This window comes from Ipomoea nil, unplaced genomic scaffold (genome assembly GCF_001879475.1).
Source record: "Ipomoea nil cultivar Tokyo-kokei standard unplaced genomic scaffold, Asagao_1.1 scaffold1026, whole genome shotgun sequence".
NCBI classification, from domain to species: Eukaryota; Viridiplantae; Streptophyta; class Magnoliopsida; order Solanales; family Convolvulaceae; genus Ipomoea; species Ipomoea nil.
In genome coordinates, this window is record NW_017617454.1 from 1,724,530 (window position 1) to 1,743,635 (window position 19,106).

The 19,106-nt window shown below is 35.4% G+C and overlaps 3 protein-coding genes across 3 annotated transcripts; all 3 read left to right on the forward strand.

The window, feature by feature from the left end:
• Positions 1-2,238: 2,238 nt before the first annotated feature.
• On the forward strand, positions 2,239-5,572 carry LOC109180491. Its single transcript, XM_019330111.1, has 9 exons — positions 2,239-2,531; positions 3,365-3,470; positions 3,604-3,704; positions 4,134-4,259; positions 4,370-4,490; positions 4,585-4,669; positions 4,818-4,931; positions 5,029-5,068; positions 5,172-5,572. Exons 1-9 carry the CDS (start codon positions 2,358-2,360, stop codon positions 5,322-5,324), a joined length of 1,020 nt encoding a protein of 339 aa, XP_019185656.1. The 5' UTR covers positions 2,239-2,357; the 3' UTR covers positions 5,325-5,572.
• Positions 5,573-8,645: 3,073 nt separating this feature from the next.
• On the forward strand, positions 8,646-14,073 carry LOC109180489. The gene is made up of 10 exons (XM_019330109.1): positions 8,646-8,818; positions 10,537-10,981; positions 11,200-11,281; positions 11,453-11,528; positions 11,649-11,726; positions 11,958-12,094; positions 12,296-12,539; positions 12,675-12,738; positions 13,028-13,164; positions 13,198-14,073. The coding sequence occupies exons 2-10, from the start codon at positions 10,588-10,590 to the stop codon at positions 13,786-13,788; spliced, it is 1,803 nt and encodes a 600-aa protein (XP_019185654.1). The 5' UTR covers positions 8,646-8,818; positions 10,537-10,587; the 3' UTR covers positions 13,789-14,073.
• A 378-nt stretch (positions 14,074-14,451) lies between these two features.
• On the forward strand, positions 14,452-16,561 carry LOC109180492 (probable transmembrane ascorbate ferrireductase 2). Its single transcript, XM_019330112.1, has 4 exons — positions 14,452-14,847; positions 15,122-15,170; positions 15,849-16,048; positions 16,140-16,561. Exons 1-4 carry the CDS (start codon positions 14,704-14,706, stop codon positions 16,437-16,439), a joined length of 693 nt encoding a protein of 230 aa, XP_019185657.1. The 5' UTR covers positions 14,452-14,703; the 3' UTR covers positions 16,440-16,561.
• Positions 16,562-19,106: the final 2,545 nt, after the last annotated feature.

The following is a 19,106-nucleotide window of genomic DNA, read 5'->3' on the forward strand; positions in this document are numbered from 1 at the left end:
GTATTAAAAAAAAGTATAGAATTAGTATGTAAAATTTATATATTTAGAAACTAGAGTAAAATTCAATTTTGGTCCACTGACTATTGAACTTGTGTTAATTGCAACTCTTGACTTACAAAAATGTTAATTTAGTACCTTGATTATACAATTTTTTATCAATTTTCGTCACGCCGGCCAAAAATGACCGCAAAAATAAAAGTCAACATTTAAACTGAATTGGAAGGGATAAAATCGTCCTTTCATGTTGAGTACGATTTTGGAAAGCGCTTGTTGACCAAAATAAAGGTTTCAGGTTTGGGAACAACAACAATGGCAGCGGCGGGGACGTCGAGGCTGCCGGAGAGGGGGATGGTGCTCCATATGGCGAAGAAGTGGCGAGATAAAGACATCAGCCCTGAGTGAACCAAAGTCTGGACCGAATCGCCGGAGCGCAGAGGCGTCGTCGTCTAATACATCTCTTTAAACGAAAAACTTCAACATCCCCATTTCATGGAACTCCGTCTCTCATCCCCTCGAGGTCTCTTTCTCAAAGGTAAACTTGAATTCTCTCCGAGGAGAAGGCATGGCTTCTCTGTATTCTTGGTCTGCGAAAAGGTAGAAACAAAGGGTGTTATTTTGGTCAACAAGCGCTTTCCAAAATTGGACTCAACATGAAAGGACGATTTTATCCCTTCCAATTCAATTTAAATGTTGACTTTTATTTTTTCGGTCACTTTTGACCGGTAATTTGGCCGGCGTGACCAAAATTGATAAAAATTACATAGTCAAGGTACTAAATTAACATTTTTGAAAGTTAAGGGATGCAATTAACATAAGTTCAATAGTTAATGGACCAAAATTGAAATTTACTCTAAAAACTATATTAAAAGTACTATTAAACACAAAAAATCAAAGCAAATAAGAAAGAATTGGTTAGAAACTATGTTAAAAGTACTATTAAACAAAAAAAAATCAAAGCAAATAAGAAAGAATTGGTTTGCTATGAGTTTTAATTTCGAGGTTTGCTACATCACTCTAGAGCTTTTGCCCTTGTACATAACATCACATAACTTGTAGAATTTTCTAGAGGTGTATATAACACTAGAGGTAGTAGAGATCCTTATAACATTCTATAGTCTTATAGAACCCATAGATTTGTATAGAGATTTGGAAAGGATTCTAGAGCTAGATTAATAGCCATAGGATCAAGTAAATCTTCATTGTCTATTGAGGAGGTGAAATGGCTATAAATACCCTTCAATGGCTCATTTGTAAACATTCTAGAATTCTAAGCAATCCAAGTTTTAATAGAAAGCATGGAACTTCATTAACACATCTTTTCTCTAGATCACAACTTATAATAGGGTATATTAATTGTTCTAGATAATATCTGAACATATAAAATAAAATAGAGGATTAATTTTATTGCAATTTATACCCATTCAAATGACCTAATTTACTTTACAAAATTTAGATGTCCTACAATATGAGGTTCATATATTAAATTGGCTCAAAAGCACTATAAAGTATGCAAACACAAAATCGATAAAGAGGTATTCAAAAATAGATGGTAGAACTACAAATGAACTATTCGTGTCCAAAAATCTTCACTAACCTTTTAGAAAATGTCTTCCAAAATTTTTACGCTAACAAATGGTTACTTCTTTCTTGGAGTTAGACTAGAAACATCTTGCACAGTGAACGCAAATACATTCAACAACCAATCTAATCTAGTTCTAAATTAGTACTAGGATCATATCCCTCGACAATATAGGAATCTTATTGTAATTTTGATCAGCCACTCTGATTTAAGTAAGACTCATAACTTCATACTTGTCCACCCCTCTAACCTAATCGTCATCATGCTTCTCATGGAAAAAACGCTTGATAAACTTGGGATCTAGATTTCTTTTATAACACAAGTTTATAGTAAAAAAAAAATGTAACTTAAATTGGACAACCAAACTATTGTTGTCAAAATTACAGTTTAAAAACGACGTTGTAAATTCAACAAAACTGTCCACAGTACATAGTGAACCATGGTCTATAATTATTTTTTTAAGACAATCTAAACATGACATATAGAATGAAGTATAAAAATGAAATAGGAAATAAGAGTCCATAAAGTATTACTCTATTTTGTATGGCGTGTTTTCCTAAAATAATGAGGACAAAATTTAAATAGTGAGCAAACTATGCGGGCTTATTTGCAATACTGATAAATTACGAGGACCTATTCTAGATTTATTCTAGAGGATGCCTCTTTCTTCTCCTCACTTCATCCTGGTTCACTCCATCTTCGCCTCCAGTGTGCGCTTTATACAGAGAACATAAAGGTCAAACAGAAGAAGGAGAAAGGTAAGACCTAGCACAGAGAGATGGGAGGAGGAGAGGATCCGCAGAGGTCTAAGAAAGTAGCGGCGGCGGCGTACGACTACGAGAACGATCCTAGATGGGCCGACTATTGGTCCAACGTTTTCATCCCTCCTCACATGGCCTCCCGCTCCGACGTTGTCGACCACTTCAAGCGCAAGTTTTACAAACGCTACATCGTTCGTAATCGTAAACCGAATAATATCTTTCTTTTTGTTTTTTTCCTTTTAAGCTCTTACTTTTTGCCTGCTGCAACACTGAAAATCCATATGCTGTGAATTATTGAATTAACCACCGATTTAGGTCTGTGTGGATATGAGCTTCAGTGCTAATGCGTATAATTTGTTTGTTACTCCGTATTATTGAAGTATTGTGCCCGTATTTATTGTAATAATCCGAGTTTAATGACTTGCTTATATCGAATTAGATAAGCTGCTCTTGGAGATTTGCGTTTCTGTTATTGTGATCAGTGCTCCTAGAAGTAATAAATGTTTATAGTATTCATAGTTCAAACTTTTTTTGAGCCAACTGTTTCCAGAACATCTACTGTGTTGGAGTAAATCATTGGTTTGGGCTTGGACCGCCTGACTTGTTGATGCCAATTTGATCATCTCTTTTCTTAAAGACTGAATTGTTACAACTGGGTTTATCTATTGCTTTTACATTATATCTTATGAATATCTTATGAATATATAGAACTGGTTTTCAGGGATATAAATAATTATTTGTTGTTTATTAATGATTTACATTTTGCCTATCTTCATCTATGATTAATTCTTTGTATTCATATATGGACTGCAGCTGCACTACCTAATGATACTTGATTGGTTACTATTGACAATATTACTCCTGATATTTGTTTGTATTAGTGACGAGACTGAGAAGCAAATTGAAGCAATTTATTTAGAGGGGCACAATTCGAGATCTAATATTTTTTGTTGTCAATGTGACTCCGTTTTATGTCACTTGAGTGATTGCTCCGTCATTTACCTGGATACATTGTGTTCTGCAGGACCCTGATTTGGTTATCGAACCTATGAATACTGGCAGTTCCTCCCAGCAAGCACAACCATCTTCCTCGTCGAACTCAACGGGTCAGTCACGACCACGTAATCCAGGTATTGATTTGGTTTCTCAAGTTAACTTTGAAATATTCAAATAGATTCTGGTTCTGAAAAAGGGTAGATAGGGAATTCCGTTCTCTTGACTTATTAAATATGTATTTAATACTTGTAAGTAATGTTTATTTAGGGTCTACTGCTAGGACATCCGGGACGTCAACAACCCCAACTTCGAATCCTACTTCTTTGCGTTGGGATCGACAGACTATACTGTTTTCTGTCAATGCTTGGGTATGTAAATTCTTCCCAGATAAATAAACATGTAAAGACTGTACGTAAATTCTGCTTTAGTACTGAGATCCAATTGGCAGGTCATATATTGTTTTCTTTGGTATCAGTCATTTTATTTGATGCTATAACTATTAGTTCATAAAGATGTTATATTGGTCTATTGTTTATTTCAATATCTAGCGTTCTATATATAAGAAACCTTGCATGTTTGTTTGGAAGTTTGATATCACAGAATAAAATGTTGTTGCCTAAAACATTGGTTACATGCATGTGTGATGAAATATTTGTTTGTACTTCTGTGGCATTGTTTAAAACCATTGCGACCTTTTTCTGTGCATTGGATTTGTATGCTTTTAGCTAGCTCAAAGACACATGTTCGTTGTTTATTTGCTATTAATGGTATATTTCTATCTACCCTTAATTCTGCAGGTCTTTGTTGTGGCAGTTCTTGCAATATTTCCCTTCATGTACACAAATCTGTCAAACAGGGCATATCGACTTTCATTCATGGGAACAGCATGCTCTTCCTTTTATTCTTTATATACACTCTATGGGGTAAATTTTACATTTAGTTTCATTCTGATTTCGTTCTAGAGTTCAGTGAATCCTTTAAAAGCTGTTCTGTCCAAATATAAGCTACCAAGTAACTCTTAAATTGTCTGCAGAAACCCAGGGCATGGAATTTGCAGGCAGTGCAAGTCTGGTTACAGTCTGTCATTGTGACGAAAGATTTTATATACTTCATTTACTCCCTCACTTTTGTCTCTTCTAATCTTCATCTGAAATGTGAGGGTCACTTCTTTTGCCTATTTTTTCTATTTTGCTTAAATTTGTAGCACATCTTCATTTCACAAAAATAATATACTGAATTCTGTTGCAGTTGCTATGATTCCAATTATATGTCGATCTGTTGAACATGTTGCGAAGTTCCTTAGGCAAAACTTTAGCAGATCCTCTTTATATAGGTAAGACACAAGGGAGTCCTCCTTTGCATGAAACCATCATAAATTTGTTTCTCTTCTATTACAACATGCCTCGATGATTTGTGTGATTAGTTTTCCTGCCAAGCAATAAATTGGTATTTTGACTTATCCTCTTGGGAATTGTCTACAGGAGATATTTGGAAGAGGCGTGTGTATGGGTGGAATCAAATACAACTACACTTAGCATACTGTCTTCACAAGCCCAGATTGGACTTGGGTTCCTTTTGATTATCTCTCTTTTCTCGTTAGTTCCTTCAGCCTATTTGCTCATTTTATCCCGTGATTGTGTCCATTTACAGAGTAGATTTCTAATTTCATTTCGTTCTTTTGTCAAAATGCAGGTGGCAACGTAGCATACTCCAGGCATTCATGTATTGGCAGGTGCGTGTAATGGTTGTGATTAAAAAATTTCCGGTTCCATTAATATTTCAAAAAACGAGTTAGCAAGGAATATTTCTTATGGGATTTAAAACCGTTTTAACAGTTATTGAAGCTCATGTATCATGCACCCGCAACTGCCAGTTACCACAAAAGTGCGTGGACTAATATTGGAAGGCTTGTCAACCCACATATACAACGCTATGCCCCGTTCTTGAATGGTCCTATTTCTGCTATACAGAGGTGGTGGTTCAGGTGAAAGGTTCTTGAGGATAATAGACATGACTTGTAACAATTAGATCAGCAAATACTTTCTGAAATTTGTATTCTTGATTTTACAAAAACAGAGGAGGTTTAACTGTTTAAGATACATGCTTAAGCTGTCCTGCTAACTAGAAGGATGTGTTTTTTTTTTTTTTTTTTTTTTTTTTTTTTTTTAAATGAAGGGAACTAGAATGATGTTGTTACTTGTTATGCCCTTTATTAATAATTTCCTTTTTGAGTAAAGATTTTGAATGTGGAGTTATTACTGCGTCAGTCCGGCTGTGTTGTAAGAACGTTTGGAAGAGTTCATTTTACCATCTTTATGGCTTATGCTTTTTATGTTTTGTTCTTCAATTTCTTTTCCTTTCTTTTTTATTTATTTAATTTTGTATGTAAGACATTCAGGGGATCAACATAGAGCTGATAGATATTATCATATATTTTTTGTGTGCATAATTTGATATCTACAAAAATAAGAGCCAATAAAGGTGGGGAGTCTTTAGCGTGAATTAAAAAAAACTGTTGGTGTAATTGTTTGTTGAAATGAATGATTTATATTATTTTGATTTTAGTATTTATAATTATTTCTTTTTTATTATATTATTTACTTCTCTTAAATACTCTTGTATTTAGTCATGTAAACTTTAATAACGGAATATTTCGTTAACTATTTACTTCGTATTATTTTTAATTTGCTCATTGACTTTCATTATGAAGGTCTTAGATTCGAACTTCATTCCAATCAAAATTGACATAATTGTTAAACATATATTATGAATATGTTAGAGTGTATTAAAAAAATACAATATAAAATTTAGCATGATCATTGACCAATTAATTAGAATCACGTATTAGACATTGATGAAATGGTACTAATTTACAGTATATATTTAACATAGATGAGAAACTATGTCTATTATCATTGTCTTTTTGGAGAAGGAGGATTTGGTTCTGTTTTTGAATGTGCATTGCGCCAAGGCACTACAAATTGCAATGAAGCACACCAGGGAACTAGATCAAATCAATAATTCATTTATGGTGGAAGTGGCAACAAGAGAAAGCATGGATCACTCTAATTAATATAGTTTTGTGTTGCAAAAACTATTGTTAGGGTATTATCCAATGATGGTGCTTCCTTCTAAAATTGTTATTGGATCAGTTAATCTAACCATTTTTGCCACAGGTCATAGTTATGCATTTTAAAAATATTCTTGATAGATACTCTTAATCAGGCACCAAGTCTAGGAGCGTGAAGAGTGGTCAGGCTCGACTGAAGAAAAATACTTAGCAATATGAAAGGAAGCCCCTTTCTTGTCAGCAACAACAGCGTGAGCACCCGGGGGACTAGGCCGCCTAGTAGGCGAGTCCCCGGTCAGGGCTTCTGGCTGGTTCAGATGGGCGACCAAGCTCAGTATTCGGTGTGTCCTTGATCGAGCTCCATAACGGGCTCGGTAGTCGGGGTGTCCCTGTCTGGGTATCCCAGCCGGGCCACCAACCCAGGTAGTTGGCGTGTCCCCGACCGAGTGCGCGCTTCAGAGGCGAATTCTGCGGAGATTCTTTCCTTGTCCAGCAAGTAGTTTCTTTTTTCTCCGTTTAGACAGTTACCACACTAAATATGGTAGATTCCAAAGCTCGTTTAGTTATTTTTCTCCCTTCTTGCCTTATGGAGGATCTATTTCTTGTATATACGCCAGAATACCGAATGATACTTTGATAAATTCTGAAACACTAATTTAAAAATACACATTGGACATCACACTATTTGTGCAATATGCGTGTGGTAACTAGTATAATTATATACAAGGCAACCCTAAGCAAATTGTTTAGATAGTTGGTTTGGTAACTATCAATTATAATTAGAAATTTATTACGGAGTAATTCTTTTGGTTTGAACTGATCAATTATGAATGCTTGATTGTTTTACTTTAGTGTGTGTGCGCGTGTGTGTGTTCTCACAGTCTAAGTAAGTTTTTTGCGCCAATATTGGCTGTAAATATTGCTTCCCCTTTCCCTATGTGATTTATTTATACATATTTTGAACTAGAGCTCTATAAAGAATAGAAATTCACAAAACCATTCATTTCTTACTAAACTCTTAAGTTGCTCTGTATTGAGTATTTTTCTTGGACTTCTTTATCCCATTATTTTTTTGAGCCCGTCCATGTTAACTAATCTGATGGGTCAGCCCTAGTATTTTTGAGTAGCGCATACAAGCTTTTTTTGGCAGATTATTTGTAAATACAGATAGTTCAAAAATTTTAAAGTTTAAATTTAAATATAATTATCGAAATATAAATTAATTAATTTATTTTTGTGACCAGCAAATTCCTTAAGAATGGCTACTTCTAAAATTTAAGGAAGAGAAAATTTCAATTTTGGTCACATGATTATAGGGGCTTTGTTAATTTCAACATCTAACTTTCAAAAGTGTCAGTTTAGTACCTTGAGTATTTAATTTTTTTCAATTTTGGTCACTCCGGCTAAATTGCTGGTCAAATTTAGTCGGAAAAATTTAATGCAACATTTAGTCTATAATCTTAGGGGCAAAATGGTCTTTTGATCCTTTCTCCTAATTATTGTTGTTGACCCGGTTCGCAGAAAAACCTATTTCAGTCTTGAAGAATGAAATAAAAATCTAAACTCTTAGCAGCTCACATTGAAGTTACTGAAAACTAGAATTTGAGAGTATTGAATATGAGTAACTGAATAGATTCCTAAGAAAGAAGACAACCCTATTTGTGGTCTGATCTGATAAATCCGAAGAACTACCCTCCTTATCCAAGTTGCATTTCACTGATTTCTGATTGGCTGCCAACCAAAATATAACAAAAATTTGTTAACACCGAATTTAGCAATCATAATACGAAAGATTCAACTATCTAATCTTCATTAAACAAGTGGCACATGTCAGTAAAACAACGGAACCGGGTCAACAACAATTAGGAGAATGTTTCAAAAGACCATTTTACCCCTCAGATTATAGGCTAAATGTCGGATTAAATTTTTCGGCCAAATTTGGTCGGTAATTTGACCGGAGTGACAAAAATTGACAAAAATTAAATACTCAAAATACTAAATTGACACTTTTAAAAATTAAGTGATGAAATTAACAAAGTCCCTATAGTCATGTGACCAAAATTGAAATTTTCTCATTTAAGGAAAGAACTTTCCCTCCACGACTTTGATAAGTGCAGTATTTTCCAGTGTTTTTTTTTCCAGGAATACTCTCCCGTTACGTTATATTTCTGAGTTGTATATCACTATATCACTATCACCCACCGTTATTAACGCAGAAAAGGAGAAAAAATCATACGCCCCGACGATATTGAGTTCGTTGACTACCCAGGCGGCGGAGCCAGTATCTCTGCAGGCCGTACCCTAATCATTGCCTTCGCGAATCCCAGCCTCTTGCCACAAAGATCTTCTCCATTCCCAACTCACCTTAACTCATTCAACTTCCGGCTGCTCCTCTCTCTCCCACCACTGCAGGTCTGCAGCCTCCTCCTTCTTAGGTTATTCCTAACCCTAATTTAGATTTTCATCTGCTAAATCTTAAACACTGTTCTTTTTCCTGGTTGCTAATGAATTAAATAATAACTTTAAGCTTTCTTAGAAGTAATTTTTTTTTTAATTTTATTTATAAATCCAGTAGAGTCGCTAAAAAAAATTTCGGCTTAGAACCCACAAATCTATGCAGATTACAATTAAATTTGCTGCTTGAATGCTCTACTCTTTTGATTGAGACCTTAATTTTGCCGGTGTTTTATTGAAAGTTTTAATTTTTTAAAATTTAAGGGGGTGTATTCAATCAAGAATTTTAAAGAGTTTCAAAAGACTTTTAAAGTGATGGATTTTAAATGAATTTTGTAAACTTTTATAGAATCTTTTAAACTTTCATCAACTTTGTAAGAGTCTTTAAAAATCCATAGAACAAACATTTATAGACTTTTAAAAACTTTTTCATATTAAAAAGTCTACAAAAGTCATTAAAATTCTAAATTGAATACACCCTTACAAACATTTTTTATTGCATCGACCATAAGTTGTAACAGCTCATTACTCTCCTCAGGTGCCCACAATGCATAATTTCCATTAACTTTATTTTTACCTTTAGTCCTTTCTTGATCCCCCATTAGTATAAAATAAATATGAATCTCTCAAAAAATTCAACTTAACACAAATACATATATTAATAATTAATGAACATACAATAACATAAAATTATATTAATTATATAAAACGAATTTGTAAAAATTTGAGTATATTAATTCTATTGGTTGTAACAAAAATTTATAAAAAATTTCTGATGAAAACATCAACAAAATTTAAGCATATTAAAAATCTGCTGCGAACAGCAGCAAGCTGCAGCTGCTGCTGTTTGCAGCAGATTTAAGCAGTTTAAAAAATCTGTTGCGAACAGCAGCTAGCTTGCAGTTCGCAGTATCTTCGCAGCAGCAAAACAAAATTATATAAAATAAATAAATTATAAAGTATAGTTTAATGAAAAGTTTGAAACGTACCGTAAATTTTGGTAGAAATTGATAGAAAAATTTATCTAGGGTCGGATTTCATCTATTTATATTAATGAAGAAAAAGTCCATAGAAATCCTATTATCATAGAGTCTATGAAAGTTGATAAATATTTGAATACCAGTAGACTTTTGCAGACTCTATAAAAGTCTGAAACGAATACCAGTATACTTTTAAAGACTTTTGAAAAGTCTGAATCGAATACCGGTAGACTTTTAAAGAGTCTTTAAAAGTCTAAATTGAATACCCCCAAACTTTGAAAGTAATTAAAAGTCTTTAAAACTCTTTAAAAGTCTGGATTGAATACACCCCCCTTAAGTTCGGAATTTTCCATAACATGCATATCCTATGTCAAAGCTTTTGAGCTTCTGGATGTTCTATTAGGTGGATTTGCAAGTTTTCTGTTTTTTAATTGCTCTTTATTTTCCAGGGTAGGTATATATGTTTGCATTTAAGATTGTGGCTTGATAGGTTCACAGTACATGTAAACATGTAGCCTATTTTTGTGCTAAAGGTTCCCAGTGGTGACAAAATAAAATGAATTAACTGATCTAGTCTAATCATAATGTGTTTGACTGTTTGCTACCATACGCCTAAGTTTTCAATGTATGTCAAATTAGTGTATGTCTTAATTAAAGATTTTGTCAATTCTCACTAAGGAATAATGAATCTAGCAGGTTCTTCCCTCCTCCAAATTGTGCTGTGACTGCTCAAACGAATTCCTAGACATGGAAACTGAGGATATAATCAACCTATCTACTTCTAGTGTTTCTGAAATTGAAGACAATGAAGATTATAATTGCAAACCAAATTTGACTCCTCTGCCTGGAGAAGCCAATTCTATGGATGAGGGTGCAAATGGAGAAATTCCTGAAAATGATGGAAGTGAAGGAGACCAACTATGTATGGCTACAAATGATGGCATGGATTTGGACAATAGTCATTCTACCTTTCAAGATAGTGTTAAATTGACTGAAACTGTTGTTCTAGCAGAGAAAGTGACTTCCTTCAGCTCTGATGTGTGTGGTGAGAATGGCTGTCTAACTGTTCAGGATGCAAGCAATATTGATCACCCCAAGGGTTATCAACAGCATGACAGGAGCTCAAAGATTGATCCAAGTGGTATATTCTTTTTTTCACTTTGTTTTCTAAATACCTTGTTTACAACATGTGAACTTTCTTAATCAATAGCTCCTTTACTTTTTCAAGAGCAGCTTTGCCACTATGCTAATACATGTGCATACTCACACATATCCTTTTAATGTCGCTCTAGTTTTCCTGCTTGCTTATGCTCTTTGGAATCTGCTTATATTTCTCTTTTTTTGCATGTAACCTAGCAGCACTATCTGGTGTCAAAAGACGAAGAACAACTGTCGGAGAGGAGCAACCATCAGTTTGCGTTATTTATAATAATCTAACCAGGTAAGAAGAAAAATGGTCAGATTCTCTTATTTTTCTGCAGGGGGGAATTTTTGGGGGAAAAAACATTCTCTTTCTATCAACCTAGTTTAGTTTGATACCTCTATAAGGTGGAGAGGTACTCTTTGAAGTTTTCATTTCTCAAACTCTGATGAGTTGATAATTTCTTCTTAGAGAGAGTAAATATAAGCTTGAGGAGCTATTGCAGCAATGGTCACAATGGAGTGCTGAACAGAGTCCTTCATTACTTGTGAGTTTAATTCATCTTTAATAGCTACTGTTATTTGTGTCTATTTTCATTTTTCAGCTAAGGTGGAAAAAGACTAAGAGTAATAAAATTTAATAATGGCCTATATTCATTTATACTTAGGATGAAGAAGTGTTAGAATCTGGTGAGGAGACTTACTTTCCTGCTCTTCGTATTGGCCTGGATAAGCCTTTTGCTGTGGTATGTTTTCTATCTCTGCATGCCATAAGTTTTATTTGCAGTACTTATATTAAGACTTGTCAGTTCTTACCTGGATTATGACAGCACTAGTGTGAACTTTTTGTAGATCTGTTATGACAATAGATAATGTTAGTTGCACAGTGCATGGTCCGGGCCTTAATGAACCAAACAAATGATTACTCTTCAACAAAATGATTTCAAACCATTTCTTCTTCTCCTTTTTTATGTTAGTCTTTTTGGATGGATGACCTACAAAGGAAGAAAAAGAATAAGGACTTCACCCCATTTGATGCAAACTCTGTCCCTCTTTATGACCGTGGATTCTCATTTACTTTGAGTTCAACAGATGGTTCAAGTAATTTGGAAGGGTAATTATTGTACTTTATTATATCTTGATGAACTGTGTCTAGAATTGATGATTGTTAAGCTGCTTGATCAACTGATTTGCTCCTGGTTCATCATAGATCAGCATCTTCTGCTACTGTTATGGTGCTTTTATCATGATGTGCCTCACTTAATCACTTTGTGCCTAACCTTATTAATTACTTATTTTGTCTTTTGTATTGCAGAGGATTGCAAGTAGTTAATGCTTCTCGTTGCTTCAATTGTGGTTCCTATAGCCACTCGCTGAAGGATTGCCCAAAGCCCCGTGACAATGCTGCTGTCAATATTGCAAGGAATCAGCACAAATTGAAACGAAATAAAAATGCAGCTAATCCTAGTCGGTATTATCAAAGTTCTCAGAAGGGAAAGTATGATGGTTTAAAGCCTGGTGTTCTTGATCCTGAAACACGAAAACTTTTGGGCCTTGGGGTAAGATCTAGAATTCTCAAAATTAAAGATATTGCTTGTTTTCCTTTGGTTATCAACTATGCATGTTTGGAATTTCTGCCATTATCAGCCCTATCTTTTAGTACTTTATCATTGCAATTCTTTTCTTCGATTCAGGAGCTTGATCAACCTCCATGGCTTCACAGAATGTGGAAAATAGGATATCCACCAAGCTATCTAGGTAATGGTTCATTTCTTAGATGCTTTATCCATACCTCTGTCCTCCTTTCTCTATATTTTGCAACATGTTTTGCATTGGAGGCTACTGTGAACATCTGTCGCCACCACCAGCCTACCACTTTTCTCCATATCATTGTGTCCATTTCCCTCATTTTGGGCCCACAAATTTTCTACGTATCTCAGAACTTGCCGTGATTGCTTAAGAAATATTTCATTCCTCGCATATAACCTTCAACTTTCTGATTTGTCTTAATAACTTTTGTCGTGATAAAATGCTCTTCCTTTCTTAGGTCCAGAAGATGAGGATTTGCCCTCAGGAATCACGATATATGGTGATGATGAAATTAAGGAAGAAACTGAGGGAGGGGAAATTCTTGAGAACTCTGCAGAGCCACCTAAGGCAATAAGCATTGAATTTCCAGATAAGGCAGCAGGGCCCTCAAGTATTACAGCAGATAAGGCAGCAGGGCCCTCAAGTATTACAGCTTCAAGAACTCATTCTTCCAGCAGCAGAAATAAGTCAAATAACCATATGTCAGATACTGTATATAGAGGCCATTATCTTGAGCAGCACAGGTCTAGGGATACTAGTTTTGAATTCGAGGGTCCTACAAGGCAGCGGTTTAGGGGTATTGAAGGTGAAGGCCCACACCGGCATTTTAGTGGTATTGAAGGTGAAGGTCCTCCACACTGGCATTTTAGTGGTATTGAAGGTGAAGGTCCTCCACACCGGCATTTTAGTGGTATTGAAGGTGAAGGTCCTCCACACCGGCATTTTAGTGGTATTGAAGGTGAAGGTCTTCCACATTGGCGGTTTAGGGATTTTGAAGGCAAATGCGCCCCACGCTCACAATTTGAGTTCAACAATGAAAGACCTCCAGCAGGCTACGAACTTGACCCTGCGTTCATCCCATTGTCTTACAGATACCGGGATTATGACTCCATTAGCGGTCCAATGGATGGTTTCAGAAGATCATTGTCAGACAGATTTAGAAGAAGCCCACTAGTAGACAACCATACTTTCTACGACACTTGGTACCCAAGATATTGACAACCATTTCTTTGCAGAGATGGTGAAAGGATCTTTATGGATACATACAAAGTATTCTTTAACACAGTGGCAGACACCAAGGATGTTATACCTCATTCATTGCCACAGGTGAATAAAACAGAGGATTTAAGGGTGTGCTTAAATTAAGCTATTATATGTACCTGTAAGATTCATTATTGTAGCATTGTTGTTGAAGATTTCCTTAGTAATGAGGTGTATGTTGTAACATTTTCCTTGTGTTGATGCCTAATATAATGTTTGACTTCTTTCACATTTTTCCTTTCATTTATTAAGTTTCTTCAAATGGTTTCTTGATGCACAACTCAACTAATAAGTTTTACTTTGTTAACGCTGGCTAGTTCATATTTAAATCCAATTTAGGCTCTGTTTGCCAAGGTTCGAATCAATTGAGGTTACTTTTTTAGCGGCTGATAGTTAGGATTCGAATATAATTAAAATGTAATTTATCTTTTTCTATCAATTTTCAAAATAGGAGTAGTGTTTCAATTTCTTGCACGAACACTTTATACTGAACTCTTTATGCAGGGACGGATCTATAGTGGGAGCAGTCGGCAACTTATCTCATATATAGTCCTGTTTGATAAATCATGCTTTTATGAGTTTATCAAACATATTATACTTATACTTAAACATGTACTATATATACATATTTATGTAAATAAATGGAAAACGAAGGGTTAAAACAGCTTTGGATTCCTCCCTTTGTCTGACGTGGACAACGTGGGGACGCACACGTCATGGTAAAGATGGGGAAGAAAGGGAGAGTAGTGCCTCTCGCCCAATTCAGTACCAAGTACCAACCTGCCTCCGGGAATTGCCAAACCCTAATAGACTCATTTCTGGAAGAGTTTAGTGAAGAAGTCGTGAATTCGTCATTGAAGAGCTCAGTCGACAATGGCAGTGCCGACGGTGAAGTTTCCGATCTTCTTGCTGGTGAGGATTATAGGAATCGTTGTGGCGACGCTGGTTGTAACGTGGACGGTGCGTTACAGGGGAGGATTGGCCCTCATCTCCGATAACAAAGATCTCATTTTCAACGTAATTTCCATTTACCTTTGAATCTGCGTTTTCTTTTCAAAACTCGTTTATATCATCACGTAGCATTGCCCTCTTAGCTGCATATGCATTTGGCCTAGGGTGAAATTGATAGCTTCTTATGTTTATGCGATACTTCTAATCTGTTTATGCCTTTATGGTACTAGAATGAAACTTCTGTAGAATCATTTTTGTATTGTGATTGTGAACATTGATTATCAGGATAAAGGATTGGTAGGGCCATGCTTATGTCTGTTTGTGTCTGTTTCTTCTGCAGGTTCATCCTGTTTTAATGGTTATTAGCCTTGTAATTTTAAATGGTGAAGGTAATATCTACAACTGGGGTTATTTACTAATGTTTTATAAACTAGATGATTCATTAAATTCTTCTTTCTCTATCTGCTAAGCATATATTACTAATTACTCTATATATAGTAAGTGTGTGCAGAACTACAAATATCACAAATCTCTGATTTCATTTAAGATTTTATTAGAATCTTTGGATCCTTCTTGATTCTAAATGATTGCTACTGAAAAACATAAATGGGTCGGACTAACTTGTTTTTGGATTCTGAATTTTAATAACATTTGTCCTTTCTTTCCCAGTAAGGGGAATTACATGCTCACTTAGAACTCCTTGTGTGATGGATTAGGCACACAGATACCTTGAAGAGGCTCCTAAATGAATCTCATTTCATTGTTTCTACTCGTGGAAAATTTTCACTAGTAGGATTTGGAAAGGAGCAATTTATGTTTATAATCAGTGCTATGAGATACATGTTAGATTAACTGTTTTTTTTTTTTTTTAAATTAATTCCTTATTGATGTTTCAATCATTCAAAAATAGTTGACACGCTTCAATTATTAAGAAACTTTCCTTTAGAACAATGTGTATTGGAGTGACCTTACACTCATTTTGTTGGATTTTTTGGTAGGATGTGCACTTATGAAGTTTGTTTAACTGTTTACTGTCTTATTCTAATACTTGGTATTGATTGTTACAGCTATGATGGCTTACAAGACATTACCTGGAACGAAGAACTTCAGAAAATTAGTACACCTTGTTGTGCAATTCCTTGCTTTTTTCTTGGGTGTAATTGGCGTGTGGGCTGCTTTGAAGTTTCACAACGATAAGGGCATTGACAACTTTTACAGCCTGCACTCATGGCTGGGTCTAGCTTGCCTCGTCCTATTTGGTATCCAGGTGCTCTACTTAAATATCTAGATTCTTTCCTTTCTTCCTGATGTTGCCTTCCGTAAACTTATATTTAGTTTTGTCCAAATCACATCTACAGTGGGCCGTCGGGTTTTCAACCTTCTGGTATCCGGGCGGGTCAAGGAACAGCAGAGCTGGTCTACTGCCATGGCATGTCTTCTTTGGCATTTATATATACGCCCTAGCTGTTGCAACCTGCACTACCGGGCTTCTGGAGAAAGTTACATTTCTTCAAACCAATCACATAATATCGCGCTATTCCACCGAGGCATTGCTAGTGAACTCTCTGGGTATGCTGATTGTTGCGTTGGGCGGATTGGTCATTCTCGCTGTTGCTTCTCCGGTGAATGGACACGGTGACATCCTCCGAGAACATTAGAGAACAGAGGCACTGAGGCCCTAGATGTATACCTGACTTAAATGTATTCAAGCATTAAATTGATAAACTCTTTTAATACTGTAGTAACATGAGCCAAGTAAAATAAACTTTTGTCCACCTTATCTATGATGTTTGAGCATTCATGTGAGCATGACTGAGAGGGGGAAGATGGTGGGGTTTTCAGCCGGAAACCATGCAGGAGTATGCCTCCGTCGGCCCACCGAATGGGAAAAGGAGTCACAACACGTGTGGCAGTGGCAGAGCGTAGATTGGTGGTGGGTCTAGCTCACGTGGATTCTGTAACACTGCTGTTTGACTGTGCTCAAAATCCATTTTCTTGGCCCCACCCACACTACGTGTCATTGTCCCATTATACCGCCACTCCTTTACCACCATAATTCCAAGATTTCAAGAAAAACTATCCTGGAATTAGCTGTCACCAAAAACAAATATCTAAAACAAAAATCAAGTATTCAACCACTAAACCTTAGCAATTTCAACCAATTTAATCAGGTTATTGATTTGATAACTTCTTTGCCAGTTAGGTCACAAGGTAAAAATACACAATAATTGATTTATCTCTTTATATTTCTTAAATTTGCCAGATAGGTCACAAGGCTAGAGTATAAATTGTCCCAAGACGAAAATACACGCAGACAATTAATTACTGTGAGTTTTTCTTGTCACTCAAAAAAAACTGTCACTATCCCACCGACTTCCATAAACCAAAACTCTATAGTTACAGAAGTTATGACACCAAGAAATGGGAGCATTCGATACAAACAACCTTTGTTACAGTACAATTAACAGTAGCTAAGAAAACGGGATTGAACCTCGTACTGTTCTAGCATGGAGATTCAAAAGCAAACCACGTTAATACTGTGGGATTTTGACTGGTCCCTGATCGCATATATTCCACGTGCAGAACGCCGGGGCGGTACGTGTTGGGATCCCATGCATAATTGCAGATCAGATCGAGTAGTCACAGTAACCCCCACCCACCACCCATCCTTTCATTGCATGCGATTCAAAGGGCGTCATGGCACAGAAATCTCTCGTCACTCACTACAAACCCTTCTAAAAATCTTGGGAAAAAAAAATTGAATTTTGTGAGGCACAGAAAAATAATGATTAATAATTGTTGGTATCGATGGAGGCTTAATTGGATAATAAATGGAAAAAGGAGGGGACGGAGTGGAGTGTGGGTGATATGATGTTAGTCTGGTGTCCTTTCACTGGGAACAAACCCACATGTCGTCTCCAATACTTTCAAGCCCTCTTTTCACAACTACTACAGTGTAGCTTAGAATAGACAAACACGCCCTTATTCATCGCCATTTTTATCACCTTAATTCAATCCCCATCCATCATCATCATCTTATCATTCATTCATCATCTTCACAACACCAATTAATGCAGCTAGCCTGGCTTCTTCAATGCCTTTGGCTTGCAGGTAAATGGAAAAGGATAAGCATGCCTTGATTTTATTGAAAAAAAGAATATGAACTATGACCCACTTTTGTTTAGATAATGAATCAAAGTGTGACATGTTAGCTAAGTGCACGTTGTAAGTTGATTGAATCTTGCTCCTATATCTTTGTTAGTTAATATATGATGACCGACTTAACTTGGTTCCTATATCCTTGAATCTTGTTCTGCAGTACAATTTAACTGGTTAATCAATTCAAAATAAGATGAGAAGTTTTGTTTTGTTAAGTAGTAGGAGGTATATATCCTGCAATTTACTTATTTTGTCTCATTTTATGTGTCTGGTTCAATTAAGACGCTCGTCTAAAGTTATTTTTAGTTTAATTTTTCATTAAACTAAATTAAAGTACTAGTATTAGTATATAAAATTTATATATATAGAAACTAAATTAAAATACTCTTAACACCCCCCCCCCCCCCCAAAAAAAAATCAAATTTAAAAATAATAAAGAAAATAAGTCAAATAGAAATAGTTGATTTGACCCGTAAATAATAAATATGACATGTAAAATGAGACAGAAGGAATACCGTACCATTTATCTCATTCATCCGTTTTCAGAGCATGAGCGGTGATGGGCTCTCAAGTTTGAGGTTCAAACTTGTATCTTTAATTTGAATCTCCCGGAGGGTGTCACAAGTTTGATACATGCCATAGGTGCTATTAGGCGTAGAGTTATGTAGTTTTGGGGTTTCGGGATATAGGCCCTGTTTGGTAAAATATTTAGTTTATAGGTCAATTATGGTTTATTTGACCACTATTAGTTGTTTGACTTGGTTTAAAAATCAATATAAGTGTTTGATTAAATAGTTTTTTGTACTCCAAAGTGCTAAAATTCAAAAAGCTACTCAAAAACAACTTTTTCAATTAGCTTTTTGAGAAAAAAAAATTATACCAAATGGCTATCAACTAACAACTAATTTACCAAACAATCAGCTAATGTTATCAACTAGTTATACCATCTAATTAACCTAATCAGCTAACAGCCATTTACCAACTAGGGCCCTACAAAAATAAATAAATAAATAAATAAGTGCTACGTTATTAGTAAGGAATAAAATATGAAGTAAAAACTAAGAGTTATGTGTAATATATATCAATTCAGTTAAATATTGTAAATCGACCATATATGAACAAGTCCTTAGTGGAAGTAATTTAGTTTTTTTTTTTTAAATTTATTT

Coding starts and splice junctions, on each gene's coding strand:
- LOC109180492 (XM_019330112.1), top strand. CDS start 14,704: ATGGCAGTGCCGACGGTGAAGTTTCCGATCTTCTTGCTGGTGAGGATT. Junction 15,171..15,848: donor TGTAATTTTAAATGGTGAAG/GTAATATCTACA, acceptor TGATTGTTACAG/CTATGATGGCTTACAAGACA. Junction 16,049..16,139: donor TCGTCCTATTTGGTATCCAG/GTGCTCTACTTA, acceptor TCACATCTACAG/TGGGCCGTCGGGTTTTCAAC.
- LOC109180489 (XM_019330109.1), top strand. CDS start 10,588: ATGGAAACTGAGGATATAATCAACCTATCTACTTCTAGTGTTTCTGAA. Junction 12,095..12,295: donor GGTTCAAGTAATTTGGAAGG/GTAATTATTGTA, acceptor TTTGTATTGCAG/AGGATTGCAAGTAGTTAATG. Junction 13,165..13,197: donor GCATTGAATTTCCAGATAAG/GCAGCAGGGCCC, acceptor ACAGCAGATAAG/GCAGCAGGGCCCTCAAGTAT.
- LOC109180491 (XM_019330111.1), top strand. CDS start 2,358: ATGGGAGGAGGAGAGGATCCGCAGAGGTCTAAGAAAGTAGCGGCGGCG. Junction 4,491..4,584: donor TTCTAATCTTCATCTGAAAT/GTGAGGGTCACT, acceptor ATTCTGTTGCAG/TTGCTATGATTCCAATTATA. Junction 5,069..5,171: donor AGGCATTCATGTATTGGCAG/GTGCGTGTAATG, acceptor CCGTTTTAACAG/TTATTGAAGCTCATGTATCA.